A 13329-nucleotide genomic window follows, 5' to 3' on the forward strand; every position below is an offset into this window, starting at 1 on the left:
GAGACTGGAGAAGACGACGAAAAAAAGTCAGATCGAGGCGCGGCGGTGGAACAACGAAAAAGGGAAAGTACTTTTCAAACAGACAAATGCACTCGTCCGCAGAGTGGTGTCGTTTTTGTGTTGACCCTGAATCCGCAGTTTTCCGACTCTTGTTCGTTTCCTTCGGGTGTACGTACACCCGTGTACTTACCCCGCATTGTGTGTGACTGCGCTCATCCCTGGCATCTGAGTGATGTGAGTGGCGCCCGCAACTCAAGTTTGCTGCCTTCTGTCCCTCTCTAGTTGTCACTTCGCTTCTTCTTTTTCCGAGGCACTTCCTGCGGGAGACCTGTCGCTCTCAGCTTCCTTGAAACAGCGCAGAAAGAAGATGAATTCATCGAGAAGCAGCGACGCGTAGACATCCAGCACGGGAGACAGGCAGAAGACGCGGCATGAGAAGAGAAAAACACAATCGGGAAGAAGGAACAGTCAGAGGAAAGCCGACGCGACTGTTCGGCCGTACAGGGGAGTCACGTCTCTCAGTGCGGTGTCGTTGTATCGACCTCTTGGAGTAAATGGAACAACAAAGTCCAGGGCAGCCCACAGATTTCCTGTTCGTGTAGTGGATTATGAGTTCTCCATCTAGGCGCCTCACCAATGAGAGGTCTTAGGCCCAGATCTTAAGCCTTGTATCGTGATTTCAATCGTAACTGTTTCTCGATGCCCACATTCAAGGGGACTCTTCTGAGAAACGTTGTAGCTAAGCGACATGCAGCCGTTGCCTCCTGCGAGGCTGAGGGCAAGGAGCGAGTCTCAGAGACTTGCTCTTTGCCGGCAGAAATTTAACGTTCGATAGAGAGCCAGAAGTTCGTGGAGAGGAAACGAGAAACGAAAAAAAAAACACGCATACCACCGCATCTGAGCACCTTCCACCAAACCTGTGAAAAAAAAGTGCAGCCTCAACAGTAGGCTTGTTCTTCATCTTGCGACCCTCGCGTCTCTCTTCTCTCTCCACCTCGTTCATCCGTTCTTTTACGTTTCCGCTGGGCCTTCGAGGTTTCTCCGTTTCCTCTTGTCCTTGGAACCGTCGTGTTCCGCGTCCTCTTCGCTTGTCTGGCCCCAATCATCTTCTCTTGCGTCCTCTCTGTTGACTCTCGCTTCTTCTTCCTGCCTCCACTGTCTCGTCCCCTGTCTCAGTGTCTGTTTCTCGCCAGTTCCTCGTCTTCACTTCTTCCGCTCCAGCTCTTGCAGTGTCGTCTCTTTTCAACACCCTTGCCCTTCTGCTCTTCCCTTCGCGGCTCCAGGCCGCTTCTTACCAGCGCGGCTCCCTGGTCCGATGCGCTACCCCCGTCGCGAAAGCAGGTCCGCGTTTCCAATGTTGAGTCTGATGCGGCCGGTGCCCGCTTCTCTGTCTTCTCGCTGGTAGAGCGAGTCCGGGCACCCGAGAGTCGCATGCGTCTGCGCATGCAGCTGGGATGGCGGGAAGGACGCTTGTCGCATCTCTCCCTCGCTCGCGGGGAAGTGTGGCGCAGGTCCTCCAAACGCTGGCGCGTGAGGGGGCCCGTGTCGCCCGTAGGCGTCGCCATAGCCTCCTCTCGCTGTTTCCTCCTCTCTGCGACCGCCTCGCGAGCCGGCGTCGGACTGGCCTCGACGCTCCTTCCGCGCCTTCTCCTTCTTCCCTTCGCGCGCCCAGTCGACGGTGGCCTCGGCCGCCGAGCCGTACGCACCCGACTGTCTCTCCAGCGCCGCCGCTGCCGTTGCGGAAACAGCTAGCCGCACGCGCCCGCCCGCGGGTCTGTCTCTGGGCGCGGCCGGCGCAGGGCCGGCGAAGGCCGCGGGGAAGGCGTATGGGCCGGCTGGCGCCTCGCCGCGCCTGCCGCGCTCCTGCGCCTGAAAAGAGAGGCCCAGCGCCGAGCGCGCCACAGACGAGGTGCGGCTAGTTGGGCCCAGAGACGAAGAGACAGTCGAGGAGCGGCCGCGCGTCCGCGCTTCCAGATCGGACCTGTCTTCAGACAAGTCGTCCCCAGAAGTCAGACACGAACGCGGAGACGAAGGCGCGCCCAACGGGCCCGAGGGGGCCCTGACGGGCGGGCCCAACGTGGTCGCGGCGACCGCGTTGGGCCCGCCCGGCGAAGGTCCGCTCGCGGTCGAAGCCGGCGGCTGGGCCAGAGGAGCGGGGCGCGCCGCCGGCGCCGAACCGGCGTTCTGGATCGCCACTTTCGTTGCCCGAATCGAAAGAGACACTGCGTCCACTGCGGAGCGAAGGGACAGATAAGCCTGCAAAGAAAAGCAGAAAAAAACACGAAGAACTGACGGCGGCGCACAGCGCATGGAAGAAGAGAGGCAAGGAGCGCAGACCCACAACGATTCCATCGACAGGGGCGCAGTCGCCGAAAGGCTCAACAGAAAGAGAGAGGAAGAACGAGAGACAGAGACGCTGTACCAAAGATCGGAAGAGAGGTGGACACAGAACTACAGGTGTGAACACAGCGAGAGGTGGAAGGAGATGCGGGGAAAACGCGAGGGAACCTGAAAGAGATCGACAAGTCTGAGTGAACGCAGTGTGCTCTCGCCGTACCATCAGCTCGGTTTCTCTGCCTCCGTGGAAACACCGCGAGTCTTTCGAGGTGTGAACATCCTCTCCCTTTTCTGTCGACTTCTCCAAAGGCACGGCGGCTACAGGGTTCCGCACCCAGGACGCGAAGTCTCGAACGCTCCCGCGGAGCTCCGCGAGTCGGGCGCGGCGACGTTCCACTTCCTCTCGCGCTGGGAAAAGTACAGAGATACAAAGTGAATGACCTCACGCATAAACTGTGCAGACGGACAGGCGCTGTCGTGCGGCGAACAATCTCGGCCAAGATCTCTCGAAGAAGACACGAGGGGTTGTGGGGGAGAGGTTTTTCTTGCAAGACGTCGCACTTTCAAAGAAAAAGAGCAAGCCTGGCTGCGAGGAAGAAGGGCAAGAACTCTCATTTCAAGAGAACAGACGAACCGCGAAAGGGCCGTTGTGGGGGCAAGCCGTGAAATAAAAAAGTCTCTCACGGTGTCCCGATCGGAGTCGAGGTTCAGTTTCTCGCGTTGCGCGTCTGAACTCGTTCTTCAAGATCAGATATGTGCATGTGTCGAACACAGAAAATAGTTGGCAACATGCGCATCGAGGTGCAGGGTACCGGGAAAAGCAACTTTGATAATGCAGAATGGACAGGAGGAGACCCAGTGCATCCGAGAACCTTTCTCCAAATCGACTGACTTTCTGCGAAGAAAAAGGCCTCCAATATAAATAGAAAGAGACAGCAATGGAGATCCATAGACTTCGACACAGACAGAGAGAGAGAGATGCAGATACATAGACATAGAGATAGAGAGATAGAGATCGATGTTGACAGAGAGGTAGCTTGCTTGAGGTTGCTTGGACGGAGAGAAACACGCTTGAGCGCAGACGCTAGCTGTGAGCATACCTTCCTCAAAAGGCGAGGCGAGAGCTTGTATATCTGGGATGAAGTACGTGTGATACGGGAGGAGATGGGCAACGACCTCCTTGATGCTGTGCAGCTTTACAATTGAGACTTCTTCGTCGACTATGATTCTCTCCTCGCTCTCGGTTCCTTCTCCTGTCTCTCGCCTCCGCTTCGTCGCTGGCCCATCTTCTCCGCTGTTCAACTGTCTCTTCACACTTTCTCCTGCGTCTTGTTCGCCTTCGCCTCTCAAAAGGGAGACGGTCTCTCCAACACCAGACTCCTCTCCGCCAGTGTTGTCCACGCGACGTCCTTCTCGCGGAAAAAACTGTGGCTTCTCTCCGTCTTCTTTCAGTCCCCTGGGGCCTTTACTCGCTTCTCGAGCTGACCCATCGTCTCTCGAGTCTCTCTCTCTGTTCGCTTCCTTTCCTTCGCCGTTCCCTTCCTCTGAGAGCTCTTGTTCAGCAGCGCGGCCCGAACGCAACTTCTGCAGAGTTCCGTTCGCCGCGGTAACTTGTTTCCCCCACTCGTCTTCGACCGTGTGTTGAGAAACTCCTGCTCCCTGTTCTCCTCCCGCAGCAGAGACCTTGCTGCCCTTCTCTCCGTCCTGCAGGGGGTGTAGCGCAATACGCGACGCGGCTGGAAAACGGCGCAAGCGTCTCCGGACGACCTTGACTGTCTTGACAACGGAGAACGGCTGCACCATGTGCGTCGTATCCTTCACGACCTCCTTCTTGTCCTGGAGAACGCTGTCGCGAACTCGCTTCCTCTTCTCTGCGTAGTGAGTTTCGAGACTTCTCAGCGCCGTCAACACCGCTGCGTAGTCTCTCTCGTACGCGCAGACGTTTCCACACACACCCCCCCCTGGCCCATACCGCGTCGCGTACCATGCCGCAGCCGAGGAGAGAGAAGCGCGAGGAGAGGAAGGCGTCGATGCAGGCTTGGATGCAGGCGTCGATGCAGGCTTGGCTTCGGAAATCGGACGGTCGAGAGACGAGGCACGTTGGGCCTTCGCAGGGTCCGCGGAGACAGAAGGGAGATGCTTGGAGGCGGCGGAGAAGTCGGATGCGGCAGAGCGGGTGTGCAAAAGATGCTGAGACGCAGGAAGACGCCGAGCGGCGGACAAGTGAGGATACAAAAGAGGAAACGCGGCAGAGGCGCAGTTCAACGGAGGCGCCACAGAAGGCGGACCCGACGGCAGCAGCGAAGAAGAAGTCGACGCTGAGGCGGAGAGGGGAGACGACACAGTCGGCACAGTGGGGGGGACTGTAGATCTGCGCTCCGGAGCTGTGTACGAGGGAGGACGGAGAGAAGACTGGACCGAGATGGAGTTTAGCAGACTGAGAGGAAGAAGAGCAGAGTGGCACCGCGTCGGCTGAAGCAAGTGGGCGGGCGGCAGGTGCGAATGCAGAGAAAAAACAAACGAAGGAAGAGAAGAGAGAGAAGACGGATGTGCCGAGGAAGAGACAGAGCCTCCTGCTCGACTGGGGGTCCTCGCGCCTGCAGCCGACGCCAGCCTCTCCGCGAGGTGACCCGGTCCTGTGTCGGAAGCAGAGGAGCCTCCTGAAGGTGACGCTCCAGATCTTCCTGAAGGTGACGCTCCAGATCTCCAGGGCTGGGAAGCTCTCTCCGGCGCCGGAGGAATGGAGGCTTCAGGCTGAGAGGCCTCGCCCCCCTCTGACGCACCTGGAAGTTCCATGCGTCCGCTGGAGTCTTGCAAGCCTGCGGTGGGCTTCGCCAGACTGTCTCCGGAGACTCTCCCCGGCACCGCCGCAGATTTAGCGGCTCCGGAGGCATGCGCCGGTGTCTCTTCCAGCGCAACAGGACGTGTGACCGCCACCAGCGGAGGGCTCTTGCCTTCTGGTTTTTGCGCTCTCTCTTGGTCGACGTTGCCGAGACCGCGGCACTCAGAACGGCTCGTCGCTTCTCGCCCTCTGAGGCCGCTCGATTCGCCAGCGTTCTCTTTCTCTGCGGCGCCCAGGAGCCCCCCTGCCCCCGTCTCCGCAGAGTCAGGCGCGGGGGAAGGCGCTGCGGCTTGCGGCGCAGCGAAATCCTTGGCTGCTGTCGTCTTTCGCGCTGCCCGGTCGTCCAGCGTCCACGCCCCGACCTCTGCGCCTGCCCCAGAGGGATTGGGCTGCTCGTCTCGCTGCATCGAGAGAACAAGACGAGGTCCGCTTCGGAAGCTTCGGAAGGACTGGCGGCATCGGCGGAGCTCCCGCAAGCTGGAGAGGGTCGCGGTCTTTCAGGAGGCCGAAGACGAAAGCGTCTGGCGAGAGACGCACGGAAAGAGCCGAGCGCGGAGTCCAGAAAAGTGGAGAGAGAAAAACAAGGACGGTGTCGAGACGGCGCGCAGCAGCAGGAGCGGCGCTCTGTCGAAAGAGCGGAGAAGGCGAGTGAGGACGCAAAGCCGAGTCCTCAGGGGCCTCGAAGGTGACAGAGGGTGGCTTCGAGAAAGCCGCCGTTTCGTCGAGCTGAGTTAAAACCAAAGCATCGACGCGCGCATGCGTGTGTCCAACTTGGAAAAATCTCCAAAGTGTACAAGGTGAATCCGAGAGCCTATCGCTCCTTTTTGGGAGTGTATCTACAGCGTGGGACGCGGGAGCAGAACGAAGGGAGCAGCCAAGAGAAAGCGCGAGCGAATCTCTGTGGCTTCTGAGGGCGCTCCTTGTTGTCGCCACCGAGAAGCGCGTCCACCTCCGCTGGAGATGCTGGAGACAACGAGAGGAATCTTAGTCGAAAAGACGACCTGCGGCATGGGAGCGCCTCGTGATGCGAAGAGTGGCATTTCGTCGAACGGAGAAATCTTTGCGGCAGCAAAGTGGAGGGGCTTCGCGGCCCTCGCCCGGAGGACTCTTCGAGAGAAAAAGAGCGGAGAAAGACGGAACGAGAAAGCCGGGGCGAAGAATCGAGCCGGGACGAGGCAGCAGAATGTCGCGGTTCCTTGAAACAACGCGAGGTGACGAGGAACAGAAGTTCGAGCCTGCGCTGGCGAAAAGAGCCGCGGAACTCCGCGATGGCCCCCTGATACAAAGCTCGGAGCGTCCCTCGTTCTCGCGTTCGCGCTGCGTCTGACAAGCGACTCGAGCGGAGGCAACGACGTTCGGCGCGCCTTCGGGCAAATCTTTTTCGCAGAGACAGGACAAACACTGAGAACGGCTGGACGTTCTCATTGGCAGAGAGGGAGGGCGTCGGCTTATGGACGGAGAGAGGGTAGGCGCCAGATGCACGCGCGGGAAAAGACAAGTGTTTCCGCTCGCTTTTGCGGCACGAGCGGCCGCGAGGAAAAAGCAGAGAGCTTGACAACGACACAGCTGGCACACTGGAAGACAAACTGCAGAAACGCAGCCGCCGGAAACTTCAGGAACGTCGAAAGTTGTCGAGAGGGATCGTTTCCACATACATTTTCGCGGTGGACGCACACAACACCCGCGAGTCTTTGTGCCCTCCTGCCTCGCGCTGGCGGGCTTGATCGCATGAAAATCGCGCATGTTCTGTGGAGAGATGTGATATTTTGCGCGGAGCGACTCTCGCCGCGTGACCAGACTCTCTTTGCCGCGCCTCCATTTCGCATTCATCGCGTTGAAAGGTTCTCTCCACCTTCTTGTTTTCCGTCCTCGAAAACGCTTTGAGCGGAAACATGTCGAAGGGGGCTGTCAAACGAGACAGCGTCCGACGCAGTGTGTCACCCTTTGTCTCTTTTTGCAAGTCCTTTCGCACAAGTTCAAGTTTCCTTCTTTCTTCCGCTTCTCCTTGCCTCCCCTTCACCTGCTTTTCTGTCTGTCTCACACTTTCGAGGCAGGCGCTCGCCTTTTCATCTGGACCGCTCTCTCTGTCAGTTTCCAGAGGAGCTCACGTTTCTTTTTCGCAGTGAACGCGCAGAGATGATTTTTCAGTGAATCGGCACCCTTGACAGAATGCTCAACTCGGGAACCGCACCGCTAGGCAGAAGGGCCAGGAGGGTGGCTGCAGAGTCTCTGCTCCACTCGCCTCACCTCCCGCTCATCTCTCGCCAGTCCAAACGTCGCAACGCGCGCCCTCGTTGTTGCTCTTCTTCCCTACTTGCTTCCTTCTCGCTTTCCTCGGTCTCCTCTCCCGTCGCGTCTCCTCCTTCAGCTGTCGCCCCCGTGTCTCTCTCCTCTGGACCTCTCTCGGGCTCCGTCTCGCGCTTCTCGTCTTCTTCCATGTCTCCGTTCTCAGAAGCGTCTTTCTCTGTTCCTCACTCGCGCTCTTTCGTTTTTGTCCCTGCCCGCCCCTCGACCTTCTCTCGAACAAACGGTCCAGTCTCCCCTTCCGCTGTCCTCTCTTCAAGTTTCGTCTGCTCGAGTTCCCTGTCCTCACCCTTCTCTCTCGCCTCCTCTGCGGCCTCTGCTCTCGCCAGTCCGCTGGGCTCGCGCAACTTCTCCTCCTCTCACCTCTCGCGGAAGCTGCGCCTGCACCAGGAGCGCGCCTCTCGAGGTCACATCGAGTATCTGCGCCAGCTCGAGCGGCCGCCGACGCCCTCGCCGTTCCCGCTGCCTCCGTCGCCTTCTCCAAGCTCGCCTGCGTCCGCCGCAGCCGCGAAAGCCGCGGCCTTCGCCGAGCAGGCAGCTGCACAGACACCCGAGCCGAGTGTGCTAGTGCGGTCTGCAGAGGAATGGATCAAGCGGGACTTCTTCTTTCCGCTTTCACACCAGCCTGACACGGCGACGGCCGGAGAGGCTGCGCGGGCGCTAGAGCGAGAACTCGGTCTCTCTCGAGGCGACGAGGCGGCGGACGCTGCGCCTCTCCTTCTTTCGGCCGAAGGACCGCAGTACGGGGGCCTCTTGCAGCAAATCGAGCTCCCTGGATTCGGAGAAATCAACGTCGTCCACGGAGACCTTCTCTCCGGCTCCGACCGCGAAGCGCTACAGCGCAGGGCAGAAGAGGAAAGCGCAGGCAGGCCGGGGCAAGAGAAACAGGAAGGAAACGTTCTCGCCGCAGACGCCATGCTCGTCCCTGTTCCGCCGAATTTCCTTCCCTACAGAGGCTTCGGTGAGCAGGTCGACAAGCAGAGCGAGGAGACTTTCGCTCTGCGGGTCGCGTCCGGGCGCGCCCTGCATTTCCTCGAAGGCTCGAGCGCTCAACTTCTGCGCCCCCCATCTATGCGTCGGGTGTCTTGGCGACAGGTGCATGCGCGAGAGAACGCAGAACGGACTGTCCGCGATTCCTCGAAAGCCTTCGCATGCAGAGACAGTGGAGCGCAGGGGGAGGAAAGGCGCGGGGAGCCGCGCACAATGGGGGCTCGAGTCCGAGGAGGCAGGCGAAGGGCCGACGATGGAGAACGAAGAAAGACAGAAGAAACGCATGCACGAAGCGCGAGAAAGAGAAAAGGCGGGAGGAACGAGAAGACGTCGAGGGAGAACGGCGAAAAACTCAAGCGAGCGAATGTGCTCGGAAGCCTCAGATGAAGCAAAACGCGTTTTGCGTGCTGTGGTCTCTGCAGGCCTTGAGGTCCTTGAACGCGGAGGTCCTGCCCTCCAGAAGGCGGCATTCGTCGAAGTCAAACGCAAACTTCAACAGAGGGAAGTGGGTACGTGTCTTGACACAACGTCTTCCTCACCTTGTCTCCCCTCACATTCTTCGTTCTCTCCGTTTTTCTCTCGCTCTTCCTTCTTTCCCCTTCTCTCTTGCTGTTCGTCTTCTTCAGATGTCTTCTCCTGTGCGTCCTGAGTTCGTGTCAGCTGCGTCGTTCTCTTCTTTCATGTCCGGAGTGGAGCGTCTCTGTTGCGCCTTCCTCTCAGCGCGGGACCTGTTGTCTGGTCAGGCAGGAAGAGAAGAAGGCGCGCAAAGAGAAGGCAGTGGCTTGGGCTTCCTTTCTAGACGCGTAGCGCATGAATCGGCTTCTGAAGGCGGACTCGACCCAGGTAAGGTCGCCGTTTTGTCTCCCGTCTCTGTCAGTTTGCCTCTCTTTGCTGTTTTCTTCCTCTTACGCTCACACGCGTGATTCTCTCTTCTCTCGCTCCCTCTTCTCTTATCGCTTCTTTGCAGGTCTCCGGCACTCCGCTGCTTTTTTGCTGGCGTCTCTCGCTTTCGCTTGCTTCCGCCTCTCTCTCCTTCCTTGCTTCCTCTCTTGTCCTCGATCTGGTCCTTCTGCTCTGGGGCTGTCTCCCCTCTTGTTCACCTTTTGTCCTCCGCTTCTTCTCTCTCCGTTTGCTTTTCTTTCCACGGAGTGCATCTTCTGCTGCATGTGGGGTCGCGGGTCTCTTCGGTGAGCAAGAAAAAGCGGTACAGTCAGGCGTCGCTTTCTCCCAGTTTTTTCCGGTGTCTTTTTGCAGGAGACCTGCTGCTCACCCCAACCTTCGGAGTCTGTCCTCGCGTCAGCCTGCTCGCGTTCCTCGTCACTCCCTACTACTGGCGTACGTCGTTCTTCGTGGATCCAGGCGTCCCTCCTCTCCTCTGTTTTTCCTTCTGCGCTCTCTTGTGCCTTCTCTACTCTGCAAGTCAAATCTGTTGCAGCTTCCTCGGCCTCGCAACTCTCCCTTCTCCGGCTCGCCCACTAACTAGTGCGAATTTCCACCGAAAGCCAAGGGTATTACTCCAGCGCCTTCGACGTCGAAGATGTATCGAGAGACTTGTCTCCTTTTCTTTTCTCAGAGGGAAACAGCACTGAGGCCGCACGGCGCCTGCGCTTCACAATGAGGCGCGCCCTCGATGATTTGAATCGACAAGGTCCAGGGTCTCTACTTCTCCCCTTTGTCGGCATTGGACTCTACGGCTACGAACCGAGAGGCGCCGCCGAAATTCTCGTCGAGTCTGCAGTCGAACAACTCCTTCAGGTACAACGCAAAGAATCCTGGGAACAGTGAAGTCATCCTGCAAAACCCCAGGGTGCCTTCTGCCTTAAACCGGCGCATGTTTGTAGAGAGATAAATATAGATCTACATATAAGCACTTCGGTAGATATCCACACAGGCACATATGCATGTACAATATAAATAGAGGCATGCATATATATATGTATATATATGTATATAAATTTCATATGTGTATGTTTCTATCTGTGTATCGGTGTAGATATACAAAGGCGTACAAAGGCATATTTGCATTTTGGATGAATGGGCGTTTAGAGAAATAAACTTGTGTATGTCTTTGTTAATTTTGACTGCGTCTTTTCTCTTGTTTTTTGTCTTTCATGTTTTTTCCCCCACCGTCGTCGTTTCGTCGTCGACCCGTGTGTCGATTAGACTCAAATGGTTTGTTGTCACCAGGTGCTGCTGTACACAGCGTATCGGATTATCTTTCGCGGTCGAAGCTGGAGCGCCGTGCTGTATGTACACCCGTTCAGCTGCTGAAGCGATTTCGTCCAGGTTCATTCTGTGTCGGTTCTCTTTCTTCTCCACGGAGAGGCTGAGACTGTTATTCTCTTCCTCCTCTCTTCTCTTTCTCGTCTCTTTCTCCTCTTCTTCTCTGTGTCGGCTACTCATTCTTCTGTTTCTTGGTCTTCTTTTTTCCAGGTCGACGCGGTGGATCCGAACTACACGCTGAGAAAAATCACTTTCGTTGATCGCGATGCGACGAATGCAGCGTTGCTGGCTGAAGCAGCGCAGGCAGCCAAGCGCGCATGGCTTCCAGAGCACCAGGTCTGGGCTCTTCTTCTCGAGATAAAAATGGCTTCTTTTTTGACTAGCGTGTCTCGTTTTTCGTACCGGAACAAATGGGTGAAGCGAAAAAGGTGGAAACGGTCTCACGGCTTTTCACAAGGAGAATGCGACGGTGCATGTGCATTTTCACGTATTTGTCGAAGACCAAACAGTGATATGCATGTACCTGCGCATGTACAAATAAATATGCATGTATATATATATATATATATATACATATATGTTAATTTGCCCATTCTTCTGTAGGTGGGCATCTGTGCGTGGAGTATTTAAATGATGTGTGGGTGGAGGTTTCACCTCCGTGTTTTAAGGGGACTTGGTGACAAGGCTCTCGCTTCAAAGTGTCGTCCGGTGTATGTACAGGTTGTGCCGGCTCCTGTGTATTGGAGCCAGAAGCAGAGGCGTCTGTTGGACGTCACCGACGGAATGTTGATGTTCTGCCGCAAACACACGCGCCTTTCCTTTAAAAAGGTAATTTGCGAAAAGGATGCTCTCTCGTTCTTCTTTTGCGCGTCTTCACATACACATCTATGTATGTATATGTGTGTTTTTATGTGATTGGGATAGATGTCTTTTTCTGCTTCTTTTGTTGCTGTCTTTTGAATCCTTGTGTGTCTGTGTCGCAGCCAGCAACTGTGTGACCCGTTCTGCTGACGTCTGTGTTGCCTTCGCACTTGTCTTTTCCGGGTGTACGTACAGCACCACGGCGTCATTCGGCGACAGAAGACCCACTATTTCTCCAATGTTCGGCCGTTCCTCTGGCGTTCGTCTCGTGTCCTCGAGCCCCCGCCTCTTCTGGTGAGTTTCGTCAACATCTGCTGGCTTTCCGTGTCAAACAGAGGACGAGGAAGCAGATGCAGAAAGGCCTTCGTTGTAGCCTGTGGGCAGGCGGCGAAATGTGTGTCGGCGGCCGCGGGTGAATGCTTCAGATGCAGGATTCTGCGCATACATGCGCGTGACTCGGTTTCCTAGAGACATATCTGTGTGGCGTTCATCGTCGCAACATGTGTGCTCTTCACGCTCGTGTCGTTCGTAAAAAGAAAGTTGTTTCATCCGTCTTCTTCCTTTCTACAAAAATATCCTCTGGTGGCTCGAGTAGCCCACAGTGCGTCGTGCGCATTTTCTCAGTTGCTGCATCCGGCAGTTCCTCCATTCCTTGGAACTCTGGTAAGAGGTTCTGCTCTGTCTGTTTCTCGCCTGTCTAGGCATGGCGTGCGGTGCTGCGTGGTGTAGTGTTCTCCGTCTTGGCGCGTTTTTCTCGGCTGCTGTTCTGGAGGTTCACAGAAGTCGACTTTCTGGACTGTGCGAATATGCGCGTTGCTCTCAGCTGTACAGACACTCTGGAAAGCCTGCGGACTGGCAGCTGCCTGCTCGGCCTTTCTATCGGCAAGGTGTTTCGGGTTTGCTTTTCCCCCCCAGACTCAGGCGCGGCTTCCCGTCTATGCGCGTGAACTCGAAGGGGCAGTTTGTGGGAGTGAACAAAATGCCGTACATCGCTGAAAAGGCACAGCCTCGCTTGTAGACACGCGGAAGAAGAACGACGGTGGGGTATAGACTGCTGGAAAGAAGAGGAAATGTTCACAGAACAGTGGAGGAGCGGCGGCTGAGTGGGAGATGGGAGAGGCGGCAAAGGAGCTGTATGAATCAGGAAGAGCAGGCAAAAAGCGAAAGTCAGGAAAGGAGTGTTAAGGGAAAACGAGACAACGGAAAGGAGGGTGTAGACAAACGTGTTTCCACGAAGAAAGACGGCTGAAACATCTCAGCAGAAAAACATTAGGGGAACTCCACCGAATATACTGTTTGACCTAAGATGAGCACCTGGAACAGGTCTGCCTGCGCGCTTTCCACAATGTGGCATCTGTCGGGGCAGCAATGGCATGTGCAGAGGATACGTCTATGCGACCCAATCATCTCGATTTGATGAGGAAGATGAGGCGCACGTGTGTTTCTGCCGCCTGTGTTCCGACTGGAATGTCCCCACTGCTATTCTGTTGAGCTCTGATTCTCTCATCATCACTTTTCGATGGGAGCAATCCGAGTCGGCAAAAGCACATCCTCTTCAGTTCGCGCTGCTCTTTCACGATACTGCCCTTCGAGGCGGCAGGGGAAAGTGAGAAGAAGCGTAGATCGATTTGTTGATCGAGGAACGAACTCGGCGACGAAGTCTTGAACCGAACGTCTAGTCACCAGGAGTGTGTGTTTTTCTTTGGACAGTGGTTAACGGGCTTTGAACAAGCAGTGAATTGAAGGGATGTTCGAGCGTGGAGGTTCTTTCC

At 56.5% G+C, this 13329-nt stretch overlaps 3 protein-coding genes across 3 annotated transcripts; 1 reads left to right on the forward strand and 2 right to left on the reverse strand.

Moving 5' to 3' along the window:
* Positions 1–1022: 1022 nt before the first annotated feature.
* On the reverse strand, positions 1023–5586 carry TGME49_229790 (hypothetical protein; the record flags this gene model as incomplete). The annotated part of the gene is made up of 3 exons (XM_018780237.1): positions 1023–2256; positions 2558–2745; positions 3438–5586. The coding sequence occupies 3 exons, from the start codon at positions 5584–5586 to the stop codon at positions 1321–1323; spliced, it is 3273 nt and encodes a 1090-aa protein (XP_018636905.1). The 3' UTR covers positions 1023–1320.
* A 577-nt stretch (positions 5587–6163) lies between these two features.
* On the reverse strand, positions 6164–6604 carry TGME49_229800 (hypothetical protein; the record flags this gene model as incomplete). The annotated part of the gene is made up of 1 exon (XM_018780238.1): positions 6164–6604. The coding sequence occupies one exon, from the start codon at positions 6602–6604 to the stop codon at positions 6164–6166; it is 441 nt and encodes a 146-aa protein (XP_018636904.1).
* A 392-nt stretch (positions 6605–6996) lies between these two features.
* Positions 6997–12575, forward strand: TGME49_229900 (hypothetical protein; the record flags this gene model as incomplete). The annotated part of the gene is made up of 9 exons (XM_018780239.1): positions 6997–8444; positions 8896–8982; positions 9194–9316; positions 9728–9808; positions 10047–10228; positions 10907–11032; positions 11417–11524; positions 11753–11851; positions 12381–12575. Exons 1-9 carry the CDS (start codon positions 7349–7351, stop codon positions 12573–12575), a joined length of 2097 nt encoding a protein of 698 aa, XP_018636903.1. The 5' UTR covers positions 6997–7348.
* Between the last annotated feature and the right edge of the window lie 754 nt (positions 12576–13329).

Source organism: Toxoplasma gondii, chromosome VIII (assembly GCF_000006565.2).
Source record: "Toxoplasma gondii ME49 chromosome VIII, whole genome shotgun sequence".
Taxonomy (NCBI): domain Eukaryota; phylum Apicomplexa; class Conoidasida; order Eucoccidiorida; family Sarcocystidae; genus Toxoplasma; species Toxoplasma gondii.